Raw genomic sequence first — 23,883 nt, forward strand, 5'->3', positions numbered from 1 at the left:
CAGTGGCAATCTTGTTTACAAGTTGTATATAGTTGCCAGAATACAGATCTTTTACCTCATGTACTCTTTTTCATGTATATTTCTTCTAGAGATTCATTGTCACGCTGATCCACATGTACAATCCTCACATAGTGAGTCTTTTTAATGATTTGTGAGTTGTCTGAAGGTACTGCAGACTCTTGTGATTGGTGATTATAGTTGTCTGTATTCTGTTATTAATATACTGATTGACATCTTTAGAGTGTGTTTAATTGCTAACAGCTTCTTCTTGTGAACTGGGTAGTTGAGCTTAGTCTCTGAAAGCTTCTTGCTGTCAAACACTACAGAATGAAGGAATTTATCCTCCTCTAACGGATAAAGAGCACAATCAATTATCTATTCTGAAGGATCAGTCTTGATTGTGTAAGGCTTGCTTCTATCTGGTTGAATTGTGACAGGATCTTTTATCATAGCTTCATGCAATTTCAGAAATGCTGAGTGATAGACAGCATTCCAGACTATTGGGTGAAACTTCTTTTTTCTTATTCTTTTGTTGGTTTCTCTCAGCAGATCTGATAAAGAAGTGGTAATTTGTGAAAAGTTCTTGATGAACTGTCTATAGAATGTGGCCAAACCTAAGAATTGTTGGACTTTGTGCATATTCTTTGGTACAGGTCATTTTCTGATAACATTTACTTTAGCAGGTAAGGGTTGTATCACTCTTTTCCCTACAATGTGACCACAATACTTGAGCTTGTTCTTTAGAAACATACACTTACTCTCTTTTGCATAAAGTGTATGTGCTTGAAGCTTGTTGAAAACCTTTAAAAGATGCTTGAAATATTTCTTCTCTGACTGAGAGAAAATAATAATGTTATCAAGATACACCAAGCAGAATTTACTGATATATTTTGAAAGAACAATATTTATCATTATTTGAAACAAGAGCAGAGCATTTGTAAGTCCAAAAGGCATTACAAGAAATTTGTACTTGCCTCATTGTGTGTTGAATACAGTCTTCTCTACTGATAGTTCATCAATCTGGATCTGCCAGAAGCCAGTGGCAAGGTCTATCTTTGATAGAACTCTAGTACTGCTGATAGTATTGTAGTAGAGATTCTGGTACCTCATTAGAACAAAGATTGTTCCGGTCTGAGACGCAAACTGATGGAGGACTTGTATGCTTGTCATTCACTAAGCTACCTAAAGGGGAATCCCAGCTAATTTATGTGGTTCACGTGAGCGAGGTGCTGGTTGGATAACCTAACACCCCCCCATGCAACAAGCTCCAGCAGCAAGCAAGAGCCATAAAGATCCAAAGGTTCCAAATCTCTCAAATCCATAATAAAAATTAATTACAGAATCTAGATTTATTTCTTCTTTAAGCTTAGCTCTGTTTTACCACAATACCATATTTTTGCTGGCTTCACTGATAAACCTCCATATTTTTCTGTATCAACTTGTCACTCCTATTGTTCTCACAAATTGAGTATAGGGATCTATTGCAAAAGCCTTGATGAGCCTGTCAGCTTTATTCACATCAGTTCCAATGTGCTTGATTGAGATTTTGTTCTTTTGAACCTAATCTCTTAGCATATAGTGCCAAATCTCAATATGGTGTGCTCTTCATGTTATAGCTTCAGCTTTGGCTAAGTCAACCACTCTCTTGTTGTCAACACTTAATTTTGAGCTCCTTAGCTTTGCTGAACCTTCACTACTCTAGCATCTATCAACAGGTCATTGATCCAAACTAGTTCACAAGCAGCTTTGCTAGCTGCCTGTTAGGAGAACTGGTTGTAGGTCACATAGGTTTTCCCAGAGTTAGAAGTATGAAAGAGCTAAGTAGGTATGATGCCTGCAACTGATGAAAGAGAATCATATGTAGAATGTAGAGGTCCTCTAACTAGAAGAGTAAATACTGGGGTTTCCATAATCCATGCAAATCATGTAATTTTTATATGTTTAGAGTTAAGGTTATATGAATATCCCTGAACATCTGATGTTGTCTGATACTTGACTAATCTAGATCTATATTTGTAACACTATTCCCCTCCTCAGAGGCCTTAGACTCTGAGATATAGGGCCACTGAAGTAGTTTTTTGTACATTATTGCAGCTCTCCTGTTATTGATGAAGTATTATAGATTCTTGAACATACAAGCTCCTGCATTACTACTGCTTGTCTATATAGATATTCTGCATATGTATTGCTGCCAGTTGCAGTAGACATTCTTTATTGTAGAACAGTAATTATTTTATTACAAATATTCAGCATTTTATCATATACTTGTTTCTTGGTTTATTTGCTTGTCTGATTGCTATATTATCTATTGTTTATTATCATATTATCTATCAATAAGTCATAGAACCAGTAATTTTAGTGTATTATAGTATAAGTATAAATAAAGAGTCTCTGGCTCTCTTCTTTCTTCTTTTTCTTCTGCTTTATTTGAGCTCAGATGTTATTTCTCATTTATTTTATAACTCATCATAATATTGTTGTTGAAAGACTCTGTTATATATAATAAAGAAAATACTCTTCTGTGCTTTGTCTGTATTTACTTGATGTTTATGAATTATCTGGATGAAGATGAGTCTTGTCTATAAGATACTGAGAAGAAATCTTGTTCTTATTGGTTAGAATATTAAATCTGTATCTGTTGTAATATAAGTATGTCTTTGTCTGTTCTTCTTGTTGTTCTGACATGACTGTAGGTTCCAGAATCTACTATTAAACTAGTTCATTAGCTCTTGTGACTTTGAGAAAAATATTATAATTTTAATGCAGCTGATCTGTATTGTCTGTACAACATTAAGTATATAAGTATACTCATGTGTGAATTTTGTGGGCTTGACTCAGAAGCTGCTAAACATCATCATCATCAGATTACTTCTGCTGTTGAAGAATCTTTTATGAAATATCATTATTGTGTCTCACATCATGTAGTTAAGATCATGAACCTCATGTCTGAAACAGAATCTATTAAAGACAACTTGTCTGAGTTCTCTTGTTTATTAAGCCCAGTTCATACTGTTCTCTCTTGAGTTGAAAATAAAGTTGCAAACATTCAAGTCTTACTTAATCATCTTATAACTTGTTTGACAAGTGAAATTAAAGCTCTTTAAGATAGTACAGAAATCAGGCTTGTAGATCTTCTGTACTATCTTACTTGTTCTCAGACTAACTTCTGCTTAGACCAATCTCATATCTTTTATTAATTATCTAATTGATGTTGTTTCTTCTGGTTTTCAGAGTATTATAAAAACACTTCATTCTCTTTATAGTTCTTTGTCTGTAATATCTTTCTCTGTAATTGTATCTTTTATTGTAATTCTGTCTGTTGTCATACTAAATATACCTGTGACTTCCAAGTCTTACTTGTCTATAGCTGGTTTGCCACTGTTGCAGCTATATCTTGGGCATTCTTATAGTATATCTTCTCACTATTAAATTCTTGATTTTGTACATGTATTGTGATCTTTATGTTTATTTTATATCATGTTTATCTTTCTTTCTATATGTAGATTTGTTCATCTTCTTGTAATTATATCTTTTCTTTAGATAATTCTTAAGGGTCTCTTGTGTATTTTTGAGATTTTTCACAGATTCCTATGTTGATTTCTTAATAAAGAATTCTTTCCACTTTACTAGATAATGTTTCTTGTGATAGTGTGCTTTGTTGTTCAAGATTTTGTCTACTTTTTACTTATGATAGTTATCTATCAGTACTGCAGGAGAATACATTAGTGTCTTACCTGTTCTTGTGCAGTATGGTTTCAATAATGAGACATGGAAAACATCATGAATCTGATAGCTTGAAGAGAGCTTCAGTTAATATGCATTATTTTCTATAGCCTCTATTACTGAGAAAGATTTATAGTACTTGTTATTTAAGTTCTTTCAAGAACATATAATTTGTAGGTTTCTTAATAACAACATTACTTTATCACCAGGTGCATACACTTTATCTTGATATTTTTGATTATAGAACTGTGCTTGGTTCTCTTTTGCTTTTGTCAAATGTTCTACCAGACTATCTCTTAATGTGGAGATCATTCTCAGTCTTCTCTTGAGTGTTGTCTGTATGTTATCATTATTGTTGATTGACTTCTGAATCTTGTCTAGTTCTCTAGATTTGAAGTTATATATTACTTTGAATGAGAATATGTGTATTGCAGAGTGTTCTGACCTGTTATATACAAATTCTGCATACACAAGTCACTCCTTTCAATCATCTTGTCTATAACTACAATAGATGCAGAGATCTTTCTTCAAGATCTTGTTCAGTGTCTCTGTTTGACCATCTGTTTGTGAGTGGAATGCTGTGCTAAGTTTTTATCTAACTTTCATGTAAAAACATAACTCTGACCAGTATTCACTCATAAAAACAGATCTCCAGTGTGAAATAATATTATTTGGAAATTCAAAGTCTTTAAATACTCTTCTGAACAGAAGATTTGTCATCTCTGGCATATTAATCTTCTTTCTACATGCAAGAAAACATGCAAGCTCCATAAATCAATTCACAACAACCAGAACTGTATTATATAGATTTTTCTTCTCTTCACTTGGAGGGAGATCTGTTATAAAGTTTATAGATATTAAACATCAGAAATCACTGGGTGTTGGCAATAATGCAAGCAACTCATATGGTTTATGTATTGGAGTTTCTTCTTATTAGTAGATTTGGCATTCACATATATATATCTGAACATCTTGTCTTATTAATTATTAATTGTATTTTCACCAAAGCAAGACAAATGTCTTTGCCACATCAAAGTGACCTGTGAATGAATTCTCATGGTGAACATATAGTAGTTCCTGCTTTAAAGCCAGATTATTAGAAATGTAGCTTCTGCCACTCTTTATTAAAAGATCTTGTTTGTCTATCTTTCACTCTGACTACTGAGATTCTGCCTCAGCAAATCTTACTTATACAGAGGGATTATCTCTCTGTGCTTCTAGCAGCAGATCCAACACACTCACAGTTGGTTTATTATAGATCTTTTTATCTTTTGTCACCATGTTCATATATATACAGAGAATTCAGGATCTCCTGTAATTTCTTTATTAAGTCTCTCCAGCATCTCTGGCTGGTGCTTTCTGAACTAATTTAATCATCTTAATGCCATCAGGTCTTCCCTGTGCCATCTCTACCTCATTGCTTTAGACAGCACAAGCAGCACATACTTGAATACCTTCTTTATTAAAGAAAGTTCCTTTGAATGAGTTCTGCTCTGGAACACCATCTACATAATGTTGTTTGAGCATATACATCAGCAGATCAATATCTTCTTCTAGTTTGATATAATCTGATCTTCATGATAATGCATCAGCTGGGTTATGCTTCTCAGAATAGTAGAGAATCTCAAAGTCATACACTCTAAGAATCTCTATCTATTTTATGTGTTGTTGTTGTGCCACCTTGTTTATGGACTTCATAAATAAATGAAGATTTGCATAATTTGTAATAATCTCTACAAAGTACTCTGTTTCTTCTAAGTATTGCTGCCAATGAACAAATGCTTGAATAATAGCTAATATCTTCTTATCTAGCATGCTATAGACTTGTTGGGTCTGGTCAAACTTGAATAACTAGTAAACAACTGGATGCCACCTATCATCAAACAGCTGTAGCAATATCATGCCTGCAGCATGTTCTAAAGTATTCATTTCCAGATGTATTCTATATTCTGAATTATAGTGGTGTGAGGATTGTACGTGTAGATTAGTGTGACAATGAATCTCTAGAAGGAATATAAATGGAAAAAGAGTATGTGAGGTAAAAGGTCTGTATTCTGGCAACTATGTATGACTTGTAAACAAGATTGCCACTGGCTTCCAGCAAGAGGTTCGCGCAGTGATGATCTTTTATATGTGCTTGCAAGCATGTAACTTAGTGCCTTGCAAGAACACATACAACTCCCAGCAGCTTGCAAGCCAAGCCCTCTGGCCCTTACAGGTGCTGTTTGTCTGTGTAAGGGGTTCACAGTGAATCCTTACAAGTGGCAGATGACAGGTTCTCTGAAGAAGACCACTTTTAATATGCAAAACACTTCTCTGACAGTGGGTGTCAGAAGAAATAGTCCCTTCTTTCACTCATTTTACTGTCTTTTAAGAGATATGTTAACAGCACTACAATAACTAAGTACTTTTGTATGAATCTCTGATAGAAGTTTGCAAAACCCAGAAATACCTGAATATTATAAAAACTTTATGATAAGAGCTACTTTATAATCATCTGTACCTGCTTTGGATCCATCTTAATACCTTTATTATCAATAATATATTTAAGATATGAGATCATTTATCTTTTGAAAGCATACTTAGCAAGATTTGTGAACAACTGATATTCTTTTAGATACTCTATAACTAGTCTAATGTGTTTCTTGTGCTCTCTCTGAGGCAGAGAAAATAAGAATATTATCTAGGTAAACTACAGAGCATATGGCAACCAGGCCTGCCAGCACCCTGTTGATATAGAACTGGAAGATTACTGGTGTGTTTGATAATCTGAAAAACATAACAAGATACTCAAAACTCCTAAACTTTGTACAAAACATGATCTTTTATTCATCTTTTTTTTTGATTCTAATTCAGTGATAGGCATTATGTAGATCTATCTTGGAAAAGTAGTGTGCTCCTGCCAATCAGCTTAATATCTCATCTATCAACAGCAAAGAGTAACAGTTCTTTACTGTAATTGCATTAAGACCATAATAACTAACACAGAGTCTGAGTTCCTTATTAGTCTTGGATGCAAACAATACTAAAGCCTTTGCCAGACTTCATGACAGAAATATTCAACTCTTACATAACTTGTTCTTGATGTACTCTTGTAGAACCTCTGTCTGCTTGAGCAATAGTCTATAGATTAGAATATACAGAGGCTTGCAGCTGTCTTTAAGAATAATTAAGTAACTAATCTTTATTAATTTCAGTAACTCTGCTGTTTTTTCTTCTGAGAAAACATTTTTATAGTCTCTTAACTACTCAGACACTTCTGTCAGAACTTGATTGTTGTCTGATACAAAAATAGTATAAGAGAATTTATTTTTGATGCACATTACTTGAAGAAATCTACCTGCATTCAGGAGTTCCACCATTTTCTCTGAGAATTAGTAACACCACATCTTGTTCTTTCAGTCTATGTCTGGGTTGAAATCTTCTAACCATGGCATATCTAGAACTACATTCATATTAATTATATCAATCACCACAAACATACATCTTACCATCTTTGTGGTCTCTATAGAGTCTGTCATAATGAGTTGGATCTTGTAGATACTATATCAATCAGCCTCAAATCTGTTCAACATCTCAATGACTCCCATAGGCATCTCTGGTTAATCCCAGTTCAATTGGAACACCAGTTTATAGAAGATACTATTCACTGTGATATCTGAGTCCAACAGTGTAGTTTGCTCTTATGACTACCTGACAGTGTAGTTAGTATGGCTGACAGGCACATACTGTGCCTGCTTGCCTTCTCAATTAAGTTAACATCCCATCTTTCTAATATTTGACCTGGGTCTTGCATGGATTTTGCAGCTCTAGTCTTTATCCAGTTCTCATTCTTTTTGTCTGTCCACTGAGACTTGTTGAAGCTGTTCACACAGAACTTTGCCCTATGGCCTGGTTGACCATATTTTAGGCAGAGCCCTTCATTTATTCATCATTTGTGTTCCTCTTCTGACATTGTTGGAAGTGGTTTCACTGGTGTTTGTTTGTGGATAACCTTCTTCATTGTCTTGTTGAGATGCACCTTTCCCTTGAGAGATTGAGGTTTTCTGTTTCTTCTTATTTTGGTTCTTGTTCCACTGACTTTGCTTCTTCTTTTTTAATACAGATAATGAAGATACATCTCTCAATACATTGAATAAAATCTAAAGAGAGAAGATCTTTAAAAAAAAGAAAACATATCTGAAAAAGAATCTAGCAGATATACATGAACAAAACAAGATATATAGACTGCAAAAGCAGATAGAATACAAACAGAGAATAGCAAACAACAGTTTCTCTTTAGAGTTTCTCTTATGCACATGACTGATAGAGAAGTCAGATAATTTCAACAATGTGAAGCCCCCAAAAGCATCTTACTACCATGATAAATCACTTAATGAGTGCAAATTATGGTTAGATTTAATAAGATAGCAGTTTTATCTGAGAAAATCATTACAAAAGACATCAGATGTGATCAGAATTAATTAGATATTCAGCTATTTTTGTGACAAACCCCAGATGCATTAGCAGATGTTAGAAATAGAGAGAGAACAACTATCCACATTATGAAATGAATTTGAGATATGGTGTAAGAACAACATTGAACTCAAGATAACTTGTAGTTGAGGCACAATATAATATTATTATAATACTGTTCAACAAGAGAACCAATCTATACTCTTGTTTTTTATGTACATTGCTGAACTCAAACAGGATCTGGACAGTTTATCAGATGAATTCTTTTGTGTACTCTTTCTACAGACAAAGCTTAGATCAATTATCTAAGCTGAACTGAATAAACTGCAACACCAATTAAAAACAGTTGCAGAATTATAAGAACAAGCAATACTCATTGAGTTCATTCTAGAAAAGACGAAGCAAAGTCAGTGGGACAAGAATTAAAATAAGAAGAAACAGAAAATCTTAATATCTCAAGAGAAAGATGCATTTCAACAAAATAATAAAGACAGTTATCCATGAATAAAGAAGACACCAGTGAAACTACTTTCAAAAATCTCAGAAGAGAAACATAAATAATAAATAAATAAAGAGCTCTGTTTAAGATGTGATCAACCAGATTATAGAGTAAGGTTCTGTATGATTAGCTTCAACAAGTCTCAGTGGACAGATGAAAAGAATGAGAATCAGACAAAGACTAGAGCCACAAAGCTCATGCAAGACCCAGATCAAACATTAGAAAGACAGGGTGTTAACTTAATAAAGAAGGCAAGCAGGTGTAGTATGTGTCTGTTAGCTACACTGACTATACCATCAGATGATCTTACAGAGCAAGCTGCACTGTTGGACTCAGATACTACAGTAGACAGTATCTTCTACAAACTGGCATTCCTATTAAACTGGAATTAATCAGAGATGCTTATGAGAGTTATTGAGATGTTAAACAGAGCTGAGGCTGATTGGTACAGTATTTACAAGACCCAACTTACTATAACAGACTTCATAAGAATTACAAAGATAGTAAGACATACATTTGTGGTGATTAATATAGTTGACATGAATATAGTTCTAAGCATGCCATGATTAGAAGATTTCAACCTGGACATAAACTGGAAGAACAAGACATAATATTACTAACTCTCAGAGAAAACAGTAAAACTTCTGAATACAGATAGATTTCTTTAAGTAGTATATATCAAGAACAAACTCTCTTTTACTATTTTTGTATCAGATAACAACCAAGTTCTAACAGAAGTGCCTGAGTGATTGAGAGATTATAAAGATGTTTTCTCAGAAGAAAAAGCAGCATAGTTGCCAGAATTAATAAAGATTAGTTATCTAATTATTCTTAAAGATAGCTGCAAGCCTCTGTATAGATTAATTTATAAACTATTACTCAAGCAGACAGAGATTCTACAAAAGTACATCAAGAACAAGTTATGCAAGAGTTGAATACATCTATTATAAAGTTCAGCAGGGGCTCCAGTATTGTTTGTATCTAAGACTAATAGAGAACTCAGACTCTGTGTCAATTATCATGGTCTTAATACAATTATAGTGAAGAACTATTACTCTTTGCTGTTGATAGACAAGATGTTAAGCCAGATAATAAGAGCATGCTACTTTTCCAAGATAGATCTGCATGATGCCTACCACCAGATTAGAATCAAAGAAGAAGACAAATGGAAGACCATATTTCATATAAAATTTAGAAGTTTTGAGTATTTTGTCATGTTTTTTGGGTTGTCAAACACACTAGTGATCTTCCAGTTCTATATTAACAGAGTGCTGGCAGGCCTGATTCATGTATGCTGTGTAGTTTATCTAGATAATATTCTGATTTTCTCTGTCTTAGAAGAAGAGCACAAGAAACACATTAGACTAGTTATGAAGTATCTAAGAAAATACTAGTTATTTGCAAAGCTTGCTAAGTACACTTTCAAAAGACAAACAATCTCATATCTTGAATATATCATTAATAACAAAGATATTAAAATGAATTCAAAGCAGGTACAGATAATTATAAAGTGACTCTTGTCATAAAGTTTTTATAATATTCAGGTATTTCTGGGTTTTGCAAACTTTTATCAGAAGTTCATACAAAAGTACTCAGTTATTGTGATGCCATTGACAGATCTCTTGAAAGACAGTAAAAATAAGCAAAAGAAGAGGTTATTTCTTCTAATATCTACTGCTAGAGAAGCATTTCATATATTAAAAGTGGCCTTCTCCAGAGAACCTGTCATCCACCACTATAATCCAGAATATAGAATATATCTGGAAACAGATACTTCAGAACATGCTACAGGCATGATATTGCTATAGTTGTTTGACAACAGATGGCATCCAGTCATCTACTGATTATTCAAGTTTGACCAGACCCAACAAGTCTATGGCACATCAGATAAGAAGATGTTGGCTATTGTCTGAGCATTTGTTTATTAGCAGCAGTATTTAGAAGAAACAAAGTATTCTGTAGAGATTATTATAGATTATGCAAATCTTTGTTTATTTATGAAGTTCACAAACAAGATGGCATAATAATAACCTGTAAGATAGATAGAGGTTCTTGAGGCATATGACTTTGAGATTCTCTACCACCCTGGAAAGCATAACCCAGCTGATACATTATCACAAAGACCAGATTATGTCAAACTAAAAGAAGATATTGATCTGCTGATGTATATACTCAAACAACATTATATGGATGGTGTTTCAGAGTGGGACTCATTTGAAGAAACTTTCTTTAATAAATAAGATATTCAAGTATATACTGCTCATGCTGTTCAAAGTAGTAGAGTAGAGATGGTGCAGGGGAGATCTGGTGGCATCAGGAGAGATCTGGTGGCATCAAGATAATTAAGTCAGTCCAGAGAGCATCAGCCAGAGATGTGGCGGAGGCTCAATAAAGAAATCACAGAAGATTCTGAATTCTCTATATGTGCATGAATATAATAATAAAAGATGAAAAGATCTATAATAAATCAACTGTAAGTATGTTGAATCTGCTGCTAGAAGTACAGAAAGATAATCTCTCTGTACAAGTAAGATTTGCTGAGGCAGGATCTCAGCAGTCAGAGTAAAAAATAGATAAATAAGATCTTTTAATAAAGAGTGGCAGGATCTACATCTTTAATAATCTAGCTCTAAGACAGAAACTACTATAAGTTCACTATAATGATTCATTTACAGGTTACTTTAGCATGGTGAAGATGTTTATCTTGCTTCAGCAAAAATATAATTGGCAATTAATAAGACAAGATGTTCAGATGTACATATATAAATGCCAAACCTGCTAATAAGAAAAAACTTCAATACACAAACCATATAAGTTGCTTGCATCATTGTCAACACCCAGTGGTTTCTAATGTTCAATATTCATGAACTTTATAATGAATCTCTCTCTGAGTGGAGAGAAGAGAAATTCATACAATACAGTTCTGATTGTTGTGAATTGATTTACAAAGCTTGCATGTTTTCTTGTATGCAGAAAGAAGATTGATGTGCCAGAAATAGCAAATCTTCTGTTCAGAAGAATATTTAAAGACTTTGAATTTCCAAATAATATTATTTTGGACTGGGGATTTGTTTTCATGAGTGAATACTGGTCAGAGCTATATTTTCACATAAAAGTTAGACAAAAACTTAGCATGGCATTCCACCTACAAATAAATAGCCAAACAGAGATACTGAACAAGATCTTGAAGAAATATCTCTGTATCTGTTATAGTTATAGACAAGATAATTGAGAGAAGTAACTTGTGTATGCAGAATTTGCATACAACAGATCAGAACACTCTGTAATACACATGTCTCTGTTCAAAGCAATGTATGACTTTGAATCTAGGGGACCAGATAAGATTCAGAAGTTGATTACTGATGATGACAACATACAGATAATACTCAACAAAAGACTAAGAATAATCTCTATATTAAGAAATAATCTGGTAGAATGTTTGATAAAAGTAAAAGAGAACCAAGCACAGTTCTATAACCAAAAATGTCAAGATAAAGTATATGCATCTGATGATGAAGTAATGTTGTTATCAAGAAATCTATAAACAATATATTCTTGCAAGAAGTTAGCCAACAAGTACTATAAATCTTTCTCAGTAATAGAGGCCATAGAAAATAATGCATATTGACTGAAGCTTTCTCTGACCTATCACATTTATGATGTTTTTCATGTCTCATTGTTAAAACTGTATTGTATGAGAATGGGTGAGGCACCAATATATTCTTCTGTGGTACTAGTAGATAACCATCATGAGTGGAAAGTAGATAAAATCTTGGACAACAAAGCATGCTACTGCAAGAGACATTATCTAGTGAAGTGGAAAGGATTTTCTATTGAGAAATTGATGTGGAAATCTGAAGAAAATCTTAAAAATGCACGACTCTTAAGAATTATCTAAAGAAAAGATGTAATTACAAGAAGATGAACAAATCTATATACAGAAAGAAAGATAAATGTGACATGAAACAAATATAAAGATCACAACACATTTATAAAATCAAGAATTTAATGATGAGAAGGTATACTGTGAGAGCACTCAAGATGCAGCCATAATGGTGGTGAACCAGTCATAGATGAGTGAGGCTTGAGAGTTACAGGTATATTTAGTATGATAATAAATAGAACCACAACAGAAGATATAGTTACAGAGAAAGATATTACAGATAAAGAACTATAAAGAGAACAAACTATTTCTACAATACTCTGAAAACTAGAAGAAACAATGTTGGTTAAATAATTAATAGAAGATATGAGATTAGCTTAAGCAGAAGTTAGTCTGAGAACAAGTAAGATGGTACAAAAGATTTATAAGACTGATTTCTGTGCTATGTTAAAGAGCTTTGGTTTTACTTGTCAAACAAGTTGTAAGTAGGCTGGTATTTGGGACTGGGATGGGATCCCATTTTCTATTGAACCTGGTCCCAGTCCCAAATTTAGAAACAGCTGGGATCCCAAGTATGAAATCTCAGTTCCATGTCCTATCCCACTCAAGAGCTTGAGGTCCTGTTCCTATTCCTATCCCAGAAATTATTTCCTGGTCCTATTCTCAAATAGAAAATTATGTCTCACATCCCATTCCAGTGGAGATGGTAGACTCTCATTTCCCATTCCAGCCAGGTTCATAGTGGGACCAGGATGAGATCAGAATTCCCAGTCCCATCATGTTAAATTTATAGGGAAGAGTTAAACTGATCAAATTTTGTGTGAACTGTTATCAAATTTTGTTACTTTTTTGATGAAGGCAGAATCCATAGAAAAATTAATTTGATTGTTAAAAGAAATAAAGTATTAAAACTAACTAATAGCTGAAGCTAGCAAACAAACAGAAACTGCCTAAATAGCAAGATAACCATTATTGTTATCATCTTTATTATTATTATTGTTCTTCTTCTCTCTCTTCTTCTTCTTCTTCTACTTTTTCTTCTTCTTCTTCTTCTTCTTCTTCTCCTTCTTCTCCTGCTCCTCCAGAACTGGCTTTGTGAACCAGACAGGGGCTCTAATATCTGCCATTTGACAGGCAGAAACTCTGACAGCACTGGAGGGAGACAGAGAGATGGTGGTGAATAGTGGTGATGGTGATGAAGTGGCAGCAGCAGTAGTTAGTGGGGCAGGGGTAGCACACAGGCAGTGGATAGTGGCAGCAGGGGCAGGGTGATCAGGTGTATCAATCAGACCAAAATAGTTTGATCTGATTTTGGCACCAATGCCAAGAACAAGCTTCATATTATTGGTGTTGACTGTAATGCACTTATGATATGCCATTGCCATAACAGAGTCTATATTACTGAGTATAATTGTTAGTGCCATTGCTAAGAGTGACTTATACTCAAACAGAGTACACAAGATTGCTTTAGCTATCTTCTGAAGTAACTTAATAGCAGTATATTGTCAGCAATATTCATGTTCTTGATAACGGGACAAAGTAATTTTCTGAACCAATTACTGGAACAGGGCCACTGGCAAGATTAGCTCAGTAGAGCTCTGGAAGTGGTGGATTTCCTTAATGGCATCTATTTTCACTAATTAGCATCAAGACTATTATCAAAAATCATTACTTTTTGACATACAAGTGCCAGTCTTTCAATTTTGAACAGGGGGGCAGAGGTGGGGATTCTTCTAATTAAAGTTGGCCAGATCAACATCTTTATTGACTTTATGCTAATTGCTCTTCTTCAGAGCCCATTCTTTCAATGTGGCCTTGTGCCACTCCTCTCCAGCTGTATGAAATGAATGTGCACAGGGAAAACTAACATCTTGTCAGTAAATAATGTGCACCAGAGCAGTATTCTGCAAGCACTCACCTCTTAATGTGACTTATTTTGTTGCAGTATATGTTTGTTGTACAGATAGACATTGAAGTGCAGTAAATAAAAAGATTGAAGAAGAGGGAGAGGGGAAATTGTCAATGTTAGCTTTGAAGAGAAAGAAGAAGAAGAGGAAGAAAAACAGAAGAGAAGAGAGACTGATCTGATGTTATTATTCTGTAGCTAGTATAGCAACAACATGTTGATCTTGCCTATAGCAAGATGCCTGTAGAATGTAAACAATATGTATAGTAATCATTCTACAGTACTTGGTCAATACACTTTATAATTCTATTATTCTGTAGCCAGCATAGCAACTATATATTGAGCTTGTCTATAGCAATGTGCCTGTAGAATGTAAACAATATGTATAGTAATCATCTTATGCAAGTACTTGATTAATATACTCTATAATCTTATTATTCTGTAGCCAGTAATTCAAGTCATCATATACAATTGTGAAGATGGGGCCAAAACAATATTTAATAAGAGAGAAGATCTATGCAGCATTGGAGCACTGCCAGGTCTTGAAAGATCATTAAAAAGACATATTCAAGACAGAAGAGATGGATTGCAAGATATATCATGATGTGCTAAAGGAAATCTGAGTAAAATATGAGTGGTATGCACCCTCAGTGGTTTATGTTTAATTATATTGATATTTATTGCAGGCAGAATAGCAGTAAGAAGAATTGCAAGATAATTAAAGATAAAGCCATTGAAGAGTTAATAATTAAGCAATTTGCTAAGAGCAAGTTAAAGAAGTATCATGAGCACCAGCTCATGGTCTCTCAGCAAAAGAAGAGGGAGAAGAAGAAGAAGTATTATCAAGAAGAGATTACAGAGACTGAGAATGAAGCTCAGCAGAAAAAGAAAATAGAATTTAAAAGTAATGAAATTTGGTAACAGTTCTGATATATTTAGGCCAAAACAAGCCAGGCACAGCATCCTATTGCTGTATGTAGGGAGGCCCAATTCTGCCAAATAATAGCCAGGCTTGAGGTCAAGATTATAGCTCATGATCATGATTATTTTACTGCAGTCAGTGTATTGAGAGAGAGGGTTAAGAAGAAGATAAGAAGATTTCTGAGTCAATTACAGAGTCTGAGTGAAGACAACAACAGTCTATCTGCTTCAGAAAAGATGGAGAAAGATGATTTTGAGATTGTGGTGTTCTCTGATAAGAATGATGAGAAGGACAATGAGGTGGAAGATAATTGAATTATTAATATCTAGAGAAAAAAGTTAGGTTTTTAGTTCTTTTTTCATATTAATTTGAGAATGGGGTGTTATTAAATTAGCAAAATATTTTATTTTCCTGAAGAAGAATGTTCTATTTTGTAGAAGAAGAAGATTTTGTAGTTGATTGCTGTACTTACAGAGTAAAATAAGGCTAACTATCTGGAGATTGTCAAATTTTACTTGGGCTCTGACCACATTTTGTTACTTTTTTGACTAAGGCAGAACTTAGAGAAAAATCAATTTAATTGTGAAAAAAAAAAAAAAAACAAAAAAAAAAATCTAATAGCTGAAGCCAGCAAACAAGCAAAATCTACAGAGATTTCTTCAGAATTAACTATAGTTCAACATGGAAAAAAACAATTTGTATTGTGGAAGGAGCTGTATTATAAGTTGTTTGTTACTTGGTAGTTGACTACTGAAGCTGCTCAGTTAATTAATGATAAGAAGTGTGGTGACCTTAACTAGAAGATAAAGCAATATTATTCTGATTTTTGATCAAAATTTAATCAGATGGCAGAGTATTCTAAAGATACTTTAGAGATGATTTGCAAGCATTGCTAAATCTTTCTCAGTCATTCAAGTTTTTGTTGAAATGGTACAAGTGGTCTGAAGAAGCATTTAACAAGCAAAGATTGTATAAAAACTGGTGACAGACAGAGTAACACTCTGATTAACATGATGGTAGATTATAGATTCTCATTTCCCAAATATAATAAATTTTAGTAATGATTCTGGTGTCTTAGCAACAGTTTTCAAAGTATTCTTGAACAGATTCAGATCTGTCTGTTTCTGAATGCAATCAAGATAATTTTCTCCAGCAGCTTGTGCAAATATTAATATTCTTGAATCTCTCATTTTGTGTTATTGAGAATCCAGCATTCTGCATATTAATAATCATGCTCAACTCTGCAATGGCTTTACAGATACCCACACAAGAAACATTATATCAGGTCATGAATGATATATACAATCAGCTATTCCAAAATCTTCTCTTTGACCATCATCCAATAACCAAGATATCTCTAGCAGTAGATAATTGCACAAGTTCCAATAATCTTGCCTTTATGATAATTAATGGTTATTACATTACAAAGAATTGGAAGTACTGTGAGCATTTACTAAGTTTTGAAAGTTTAGAGGGTGCTTATACTGACAAGAATATGGCAGAGATTCTTCAACAATTACTAGCAGTATGGAGACTTGAGAGCAATCTTCTTGCAATTGCAGGTGATAATATGTCAAACAATGGTATTATGCAAGCACATCTTACACATCAGTTAAGACCAGTATTGCAGCAGTTGAACAAGACAACTAATTGAAATGCAGAGAGTAGAACAATACTTTGTCTTGCTTATATAATTCAACTTGTGGTTTGAGAGCTGGTTTGCAATCTCAAGATTCAGCCAGATAATAATGCTCTATTTACTATCTTTAATGAGAGCTCAATTACTGATGATCTAGCATCAACAGACACATTTGCAAATACTCTTAGAAAGATAACAAAATTTGGTAATGATCTTGATATACTTGAGTTAATTTACTAATCTTTACTTGACAATAGATTTGCCTTATTGCCAATGCAATCAATGTCTCCTCTCAACTTGCTGCATATTTTCAAGAATATCAACAAGAGAACCAGCACAAGATGATTCAAGATGTTTACACAAGATGGAATTCCATCTCTGAAATATGTGTTTGTGCCTTGTTGCTTTGACAAGCTGTGGACTCATGAATCAAGATACTCCAGAGATTGTACAGAAAGAGATTGCAAGCCTGCTAAATCCACTACTCAATCCAGATGAGAAACAGAAAATACATCAACATTATCAATAGATAGACTCAAGTAGCTAATAGCTTGCAATATAATCCAAAACAAAAATCACAATTTTGTCACAAAGAAATCACATCAGATAGATATTTTCAATAGTGGATAGAACATCAGGCCATCTTCTTCAGAGGTCTGGAGAGTGTGCACTGCTTATAAGCAGAAAGCTGATAAGATAAGACCATTAGCATCTGGAAAATCTGATGAAAGCAAGCTGGAAGACCTAGATAATTAGGTGGATATTTGTTTGGATAAGTATTATCTTGAGAAGAAACATGTTGCATTTAATTGTAAATTTGATGATTATATTAGGCTTAGAATTGTGCTCTTTCCTGTTGGAGAATGGCTAACAAATGAGAGAATTAAAAAGCTCAAAATTGAATTCAAACTGACAAGTTAGAAGAAGGAATTTTTCATATCAGTTCTTTATAAACATAAAGGAGCATTAGCTTGGTCATTCAAAGATCTATGTGGTGTTTATTCTAAATGCTTGCCTCCCCAGGTTATTTGAACAGAGCCCCATAAGGCTTGGCAGACTAAGACTTACTGAATTCCTCATACTCTATATAATAATCTAATTAAAATTATTCAGGACAGGTTAGAAGCTAAAATGTTGGAGTCTTGCCATGATTCATATACCAATCCCTATTTTCTGGTTGTAAAGAAACAGAAAAGCAAATATCATTTAGTTGATACAGCACATATGTACAATAAAGTTACTATTCAGGACACTTTTATTGCTTCTAATATTGATAAATATACTGAAGACTTCAGTGGACTTGTTATGACTAGTCTATGTGGCTTATTCTCTGGATATCATAATTTTCTGTTAGCTAAAGAAAGCAGAGATATGATAGCCATTGCAACTCTTATTGGGCTCTTTTGCCATACAACTTTAGTTCAAGGGGCAACAAATTTGCCAGCTTAAGCCCAATGTGGGATAATGAAGATAATATGTAAGGTTTTTCCAGAGATTGCTTGAGTCTTTATAAATGATCTTGAAGTAAAAGAATTGTGTGTCAAAGATAAAACTGAAGTTCTTCCAGAAATAAGAAGATTTGTTTATAACCATCTGCAGAACCTGAACTATGTTCTATAACTTGTTAAAATCTCTGGAGCCAGAATCTCTGGTGCCAAATCTCAATTCTGCATGTCTAGAGTCAATGTTGTTGGATGGGTCTGTAACTATGATAAATGATGATCTGAGGAAGCCAAGATGGCTAAAATTGCAAATTAGCCTACTTCTACAAGTGTTACAGAATTACAAGAGTTCCTAGGGCTTGCTGGATATTTCTGAATACTTATAGAGCATTATAGTTGGATAACTGAACCTTTACATTATCTGCTTTAATGAAATATTATATGGACATGGACTGAAGAGTAAAATGATGTCTTTATGCTTTTGAAAGAAAAGTTATGTTCATTCTCTATCATCTTTCCAATTAATTATAAACAAGATTCTTTGCTTATCACTGTAACTGTTGATGCCAGTGGATTAGAATGGGGAGAATGCATTATTCAGAAGCAATGAAGAGCTTGACATCCTACATAATATGAATTCAGAGCATGGAGTGATTCAGAGAAAATATATAATGCTGGCAAATGAGAATGCAGAGCTGTTTTGAAAATCTTCAAGAAATTCCAACACTATATTTATAGACTGCTTTTTACTTTGGAAATTGATGCAAAAACTCTTGTTGCCCAATTTAACAAGACTGCTACAAATGTTTCAGAAGCTTTGATTACCAATTGGATAGCTTGGATATGTCTTTTTGACTTTACTGTTAAACATGTTCCTGGGACAAAATACACAGCTGCTGATGAACTATCTTCCTGAGAACTAGATATTAGGGAACAGTCTGAATCTGAAGAAGATGAAGATCTGTTTGCCTTTACAAATTCTATAAGAGTTTTAGCTGGCTGAGCTCTTGATAGTAAAGATCTTAGAATACTGGACTTCATATATTCAGAAGAATCAGAGAAAATTGCATGATATCTAATCACCCTATCAAAACCATTGGGCATGAAAGGAAAAGAGTACACAAGATTCCAAAGAAAAGTAATTAAATATATGGTGAAGGCTGATTAACTATTTAGATGAGTGGGATCTGGTGTGCTTCTAAGATATGTTGTGGACAACAAAGGACAGTACAAACAAATTTTACACATAATGCACAACAAATTTTGTCATAAAGAGCAAGAGAGAACATACTCTGCTCTACAAGCTTAATACTGGTGGTTAGAGATGTATAAAGATATGTCTGCTTATGTGAAGCACTGTTCTCAATGTCAACAAAGTGATTTATAAAGATTGAGTAAAGAGCTTCATTCTATCTGGGCTTCTATCTGTTGGAAGAAAGTTGGGATGAATATCAAGCATATGCCTTTCTGTCAAGGACAAAATTATTTGATTATTACCAGATGTGACTTCACTAGATGAGTAAAAGCTAAAGTCTTGAAAAAGGCAACAGCTGAAGCTGTGGCCATATTTCTTTATGAGAATATCATCTGTCAATGGGGCCTGCCTGCCAAATTTGTTATGGATGGAGAACCAGAAAATAAGAATGTTGTAGAGACCTTACTGAAGAAATTCAATATTAAACACATTGTTATTTTGCCCTATAATTCTCCTGTAAATGGTATGGTGGAAGTTAGCCATAAGCTTTTGGCTGATGGACTAGCTAAAGCTACCAATGACACTGGAAGAGATTGGATTAAATATCTTCCTGCAATTCTGATGGCAGATCAAATGTAGGCTGGTATTCAGGACCAGGACAGAATCCCATTTCTCATTGAACCTGGTCCTGGTCCCAAATTTAGAAACAGCCAGGATCCCAAATATGAAATCTCAGTCCCATGTCCTATCCCTATTCCAGAAATTATTTCCTGGTCCCATTCTCAAATAGAAAATTATGTCCCACATTCCATTCCAGCAGAGATGGTAGACTCCCATTTCCCATCCTGGCCAGGTCCATAGTGAGACCAGAATGGGATCAGGATTCTCAGTCTCATTATGTCAAATTCATAAGAAAGAGTCAAACTGATCAAATTTTGTGTGGATTATTATCAAATTTTGTTACTTTCTTGATGAAGGCAGAACCCATAGAAAAATCAATTTGATTGTCAAAAGAAACAAAGTATTAAAACTAACTAATGGTTGAAGCCAGCAAACAAACAGGAACTGTCTAAATGACAAGTTAATTATCATTATCATCATCTTTATTATCATTATTGTTCGCCTTCTCTTTCTTCTCCTCTTTCTTTCACTTCTTCTTCTTCTTCTTCTTCTTCTCCTGCTCCTCCAGAACCAGCTTTGTGAACCAGACAGGAGCTCTAATACCTGCCATTTGATGAGCAGAGACCCTGATGGTGCTGGAGGGAGGCAGAAAGGCAGTGGTGGGCAGTAGTGGTGGTGGTGGAGTGGTGGCAGTGGTAGTTGGTGGGGCAGGAGCAGCACACAGGCAGCAGATGGTAGTAGCAGAGATGGGATGATCAGATACATCAATTGAGCTGAAAGAGTTTGATCTAATTTTGGCACTAATGTCAAGAACAAGCTTTATATTGTTGGCATTGACTGTAATGTGCTTATGATACATCATTGCCATAACAGAGCCTATATTACTCAGTATAATTGTTAGTACCATTGCTAAGAGTGACTTACACTTAAACAGAGTGCATAAGATTGCTTCAGCTGTCTTCTAAAGTGACTTAATAGCAGTATGTTGTCAGTAATATTCATGTTCTTGATGACAGAACAAAGTAATTTCCTGAATCAATTGCTGAAATGGGGCCACTGGCAAGATTAGCTTGGTAGAGCTCTGGAAGTGGCAGATTTTCTTGATGGCATCTATTTTCACCAATTAGCATCAAGACTATTACCAAAAATTGTTACTTTTTGATATATGAGTGCTGGCTTTCCAATTTTGAATGGGGGCACAGGAGCAGAGATTCTTCTGGTCAAAGTTAGCCAGATCAACATCTTTATTAGCTTTATGTCAATTGCTCTTCTTCAGGGCCCATTCTTTCAATATGGTCTTGTGCTACTCCTCTCCAGCTGTATGAAATGAATGTGTATGGGGAAAACTAACATCTTGTCAGTAAACAATGTGCACCAGAGCAGTATTCTGCAAGCACTCACCTCTTAATGTGATTTATTTTGTTGCAGTATATGTTTGTTGTACACACAGACATTGAAGTACAGTAAATAAAAAGATGGTGGAAGGAAAGAATTGTTAATGTTAGTCCTGAAGAGAAAGAAGAAGAAGAGAAAGGGAAAGAGAAGAGAAGAAAGACTGACCTGATGTTATTATTCTGTAGCCAGCATAGCAACAATATGTTGATCTTGCTCATAGCAACATGTCTGTAGAATGTAAACAATGTGTATAGTAACTATTCTACAGTACTTAGTTAATACACTCTATAATTTCATTATCCTGTAGCCAGCATAGTAACAATGTGTTGAGCTTGCCTATAGTAATATGCCTGTAGAATGTAAATAATGTGTATAGTAACCATTCTATGCAAGTACTTGATTAATATACTCTATAATTTTATTATTCTGTAGCAAGCAATTCAACTCATTGCATACAATTGTGAAGATGGGGCCAAAACAATATTCAATAAGAGAGAAGACTCATGCAGCATGGGAGCACTGCCAGCCCTTGAAAGATCATCAAAAAGACATATTCAAGGCAGGAGAGATGGATTGCAAGATATACCATGATGTGCTGAAGAGAATCTGAGCAAAATATGAGTGGTATGCATTCTCAGTGGTTTGCATTGAATTATATTGACATCTATTGCAGGCAGAATAGCAGTAAGGAGAATTACAAGATGATTAAAGATAAAGTTATTAAAGAGTTGATGGTCAAGTGATTTGCTAAGGGCAAGTTAAAGAAGTACCATAAGCACCAGCTCATGATCTCTCAGTAAAAGAAGAGGGAGAAAGAGAAGAAGTGTTGCTGAGAAGAGATTACAGAGACTGAGAATAAAGCTCAGCAGAAAAAGAAGATAGAATTCAAAAGTAATGAAATTTGGTAACAGTTCTGATATATTTAGGCCAAAACAAGCCAGGTACAGCATCCTATTGCTGCATGTAGGGAGGCCTAATTCTGCCAAATAATAGCCAGGCTTGAGGTCAAGGTCATGGCCCATGATCATGATTGTCTTGCTGTGGTTGGTGTATTAAGAGAGAGAGTTGAGAAGAAGATAAGGGAATTCCTGAGCCAATTACAGGGTCTGAGTGAAGACAATAACAGCCCATCTGCTCCAGAGAAGATGAAGAAAGATGATTTTGAGATTGTGGTATTCTCTGATGAGAATGATGAGAAGAACAATGAGATGGAGAATAATTAAATTATTAATATCTAGAGAAGAAAGTTAGGTTTTTAGTTCTTTTTTCATATTAATTTGAGAATGGGGTGCTATTAAATTGACAAAATGTTTTATTTTCCTGAAGAAGAATGTTCCATTTTGTAGAAGAAGAAGATTTTGTAGTTGATTGCTGTACTTACAGAGTAAAATGAGGCTAACTATCTAGAGATTATCAAATTTTGCATGGACTCTGATCACATTTTGTTACTTTTCTGACTAAGGCAGAACTTAGAGAAAAATCAATTTGATTGTAAAAAAAAAAAAAAAAAAGAAAAATCTAATAACTAAAGCCAGCAAACAAGCAAAATCTACAGAGATCTCTTCAGAATTGACTATAGTTCAACATGGAAAAAAACAATTTGTATTGTAGAAGGAGCTGCATTATAAGTTGTTTGTTACTTGATGATTGACTACTGAAGCTGGTCAGTTAGTTAATGATAAGAAGTGTGGTGACTCCAACTGAAAGACAAAGCAATGCCATTCTGATTTTTAATCAAAATTTGATCAGATGGCAGAGCATTCTAAGAGTACTTCAGAGATAATTTGCAAGTATTATCAAATCTTTCTCAGTCATTCAAGCTTTTCTTGAAATGGTATAAGTGGTCTGAAGAAGCATTTAATGAGCAAAGATTATACAAAAACTGGTGACAGACAGAGTAACACTCTGGTTAACATGATAGTAGGTCATGAATTCTAATTTTCCAAATATAACAAATTTTAGTAATGATCCTGATATCTTAGCAATAGTTTCTGAAGTGTTCTTGAACAGATTCAGATCTGTCTGTTTCTAAATGCAATTAAGATAATTTTCTCTGGCAGCTTGTGCAAACATTAATATTCTTAAATCTCTTATTTTATGCTATTGAGAATCCAGCATTCCACACATTAATAACCATGCTTAATCCTGCAATGGCTTTACAGATACCCACACAAGAAACATTATATCAGGTCATGAATGATAT

The 23,883-nt window shown here is 34.2% G+C and overlaps 4 protein-coding genes across 4 annotated transcripts; 2 read left to right on the top strand and 2 right to left on the bottom strand.

Annotated features, from left to right (window-relative positions):
• Positions 1–13,588: 13,588 nt before the first annotated feature.
• On the bottom strand, positions 13,589–13,984 carry CIMG_12574 (uncharacterized protein; the record flags this gene model as incomplete). Its single annotated transcript, XM_001249229.2, has 1 exon — positions 13,589–13,984. One exon carries the CDS (start codon positions 13,982–13,984, stop codon positions 13,589–13,591), a length of 396 nt encoding a protein of 131 aa, XP_001249230.2.
• A 1,112-nt stretch (positions 13,985–15,096) lies between these two features.
• CIMG_12575 (uncharacterized protein) lies at positions 15,097–15,702 on the top strand (the record flags this gene model as incomplete). The annotated part of the gene is made up of 2 exons (XM_001249228.2): positions 15,097–15,383; positions 15,447–15,702. 2 exons carry the CDS (start codon positions 15,097–15,099, stop codon positions 15,700–15,702), a joined length of 543 nt encoding a protein of 180 aa, XP_001249229.2.
• Positions 15,703–20,811: 5,109 nt separating this feature from the next.
• Positions 20,812–21,739, bottom strand: CIMG_12576 (uncharacterized protein; the record flags this gene model as incomplete). Its single annotated transcript, XM_001249225.1, has 4 exons — positions 20,812–21,161; positions 21,210–21,246; positions 21,441–21,501; positions 21,687–21,739. The coding sequence occupies 4 exons, from the start codon at positions 21,737–21,739 to the stop codon at positions 20,812–20,814; spliced, it is 501 nt and encodes a 166-aa protein (XP_001249226.1).
• Positions 21,740–22,693: 954 nt separating this feature from the next.
• CIMG_12577 (uncharacterized protein) lies at positions 22,694–22,903 on the top strand (the record flags this gene model as incomplete). Its single annotated transcript, XM_004445476.1, has 1 exon — positions 22,694–22,903. The coding sequence occupies one exon, from the start codon at positions 22,694–22,696 to the stop codon at positions 22,901–22,903; it is 210 nt and encodes a 69-aa protein (XP_004445533.1).
• Positions 22,904–23,883: the final 980 nt, after the last annotated feature.

The sequence above is a fragment of the Coccidioides immitis genome, assembly GCF_000149335.2.
Source record: "Coccidioides immitis RS genomic scaffold supercont3.1, whole genome shotgun sequence".
NCBI lineage: Eukaryota > Fungi > Ascomycota > Eurotiomycetes > Onygenales > Onygenaceae > Coccidioides > Coccidioides immitis.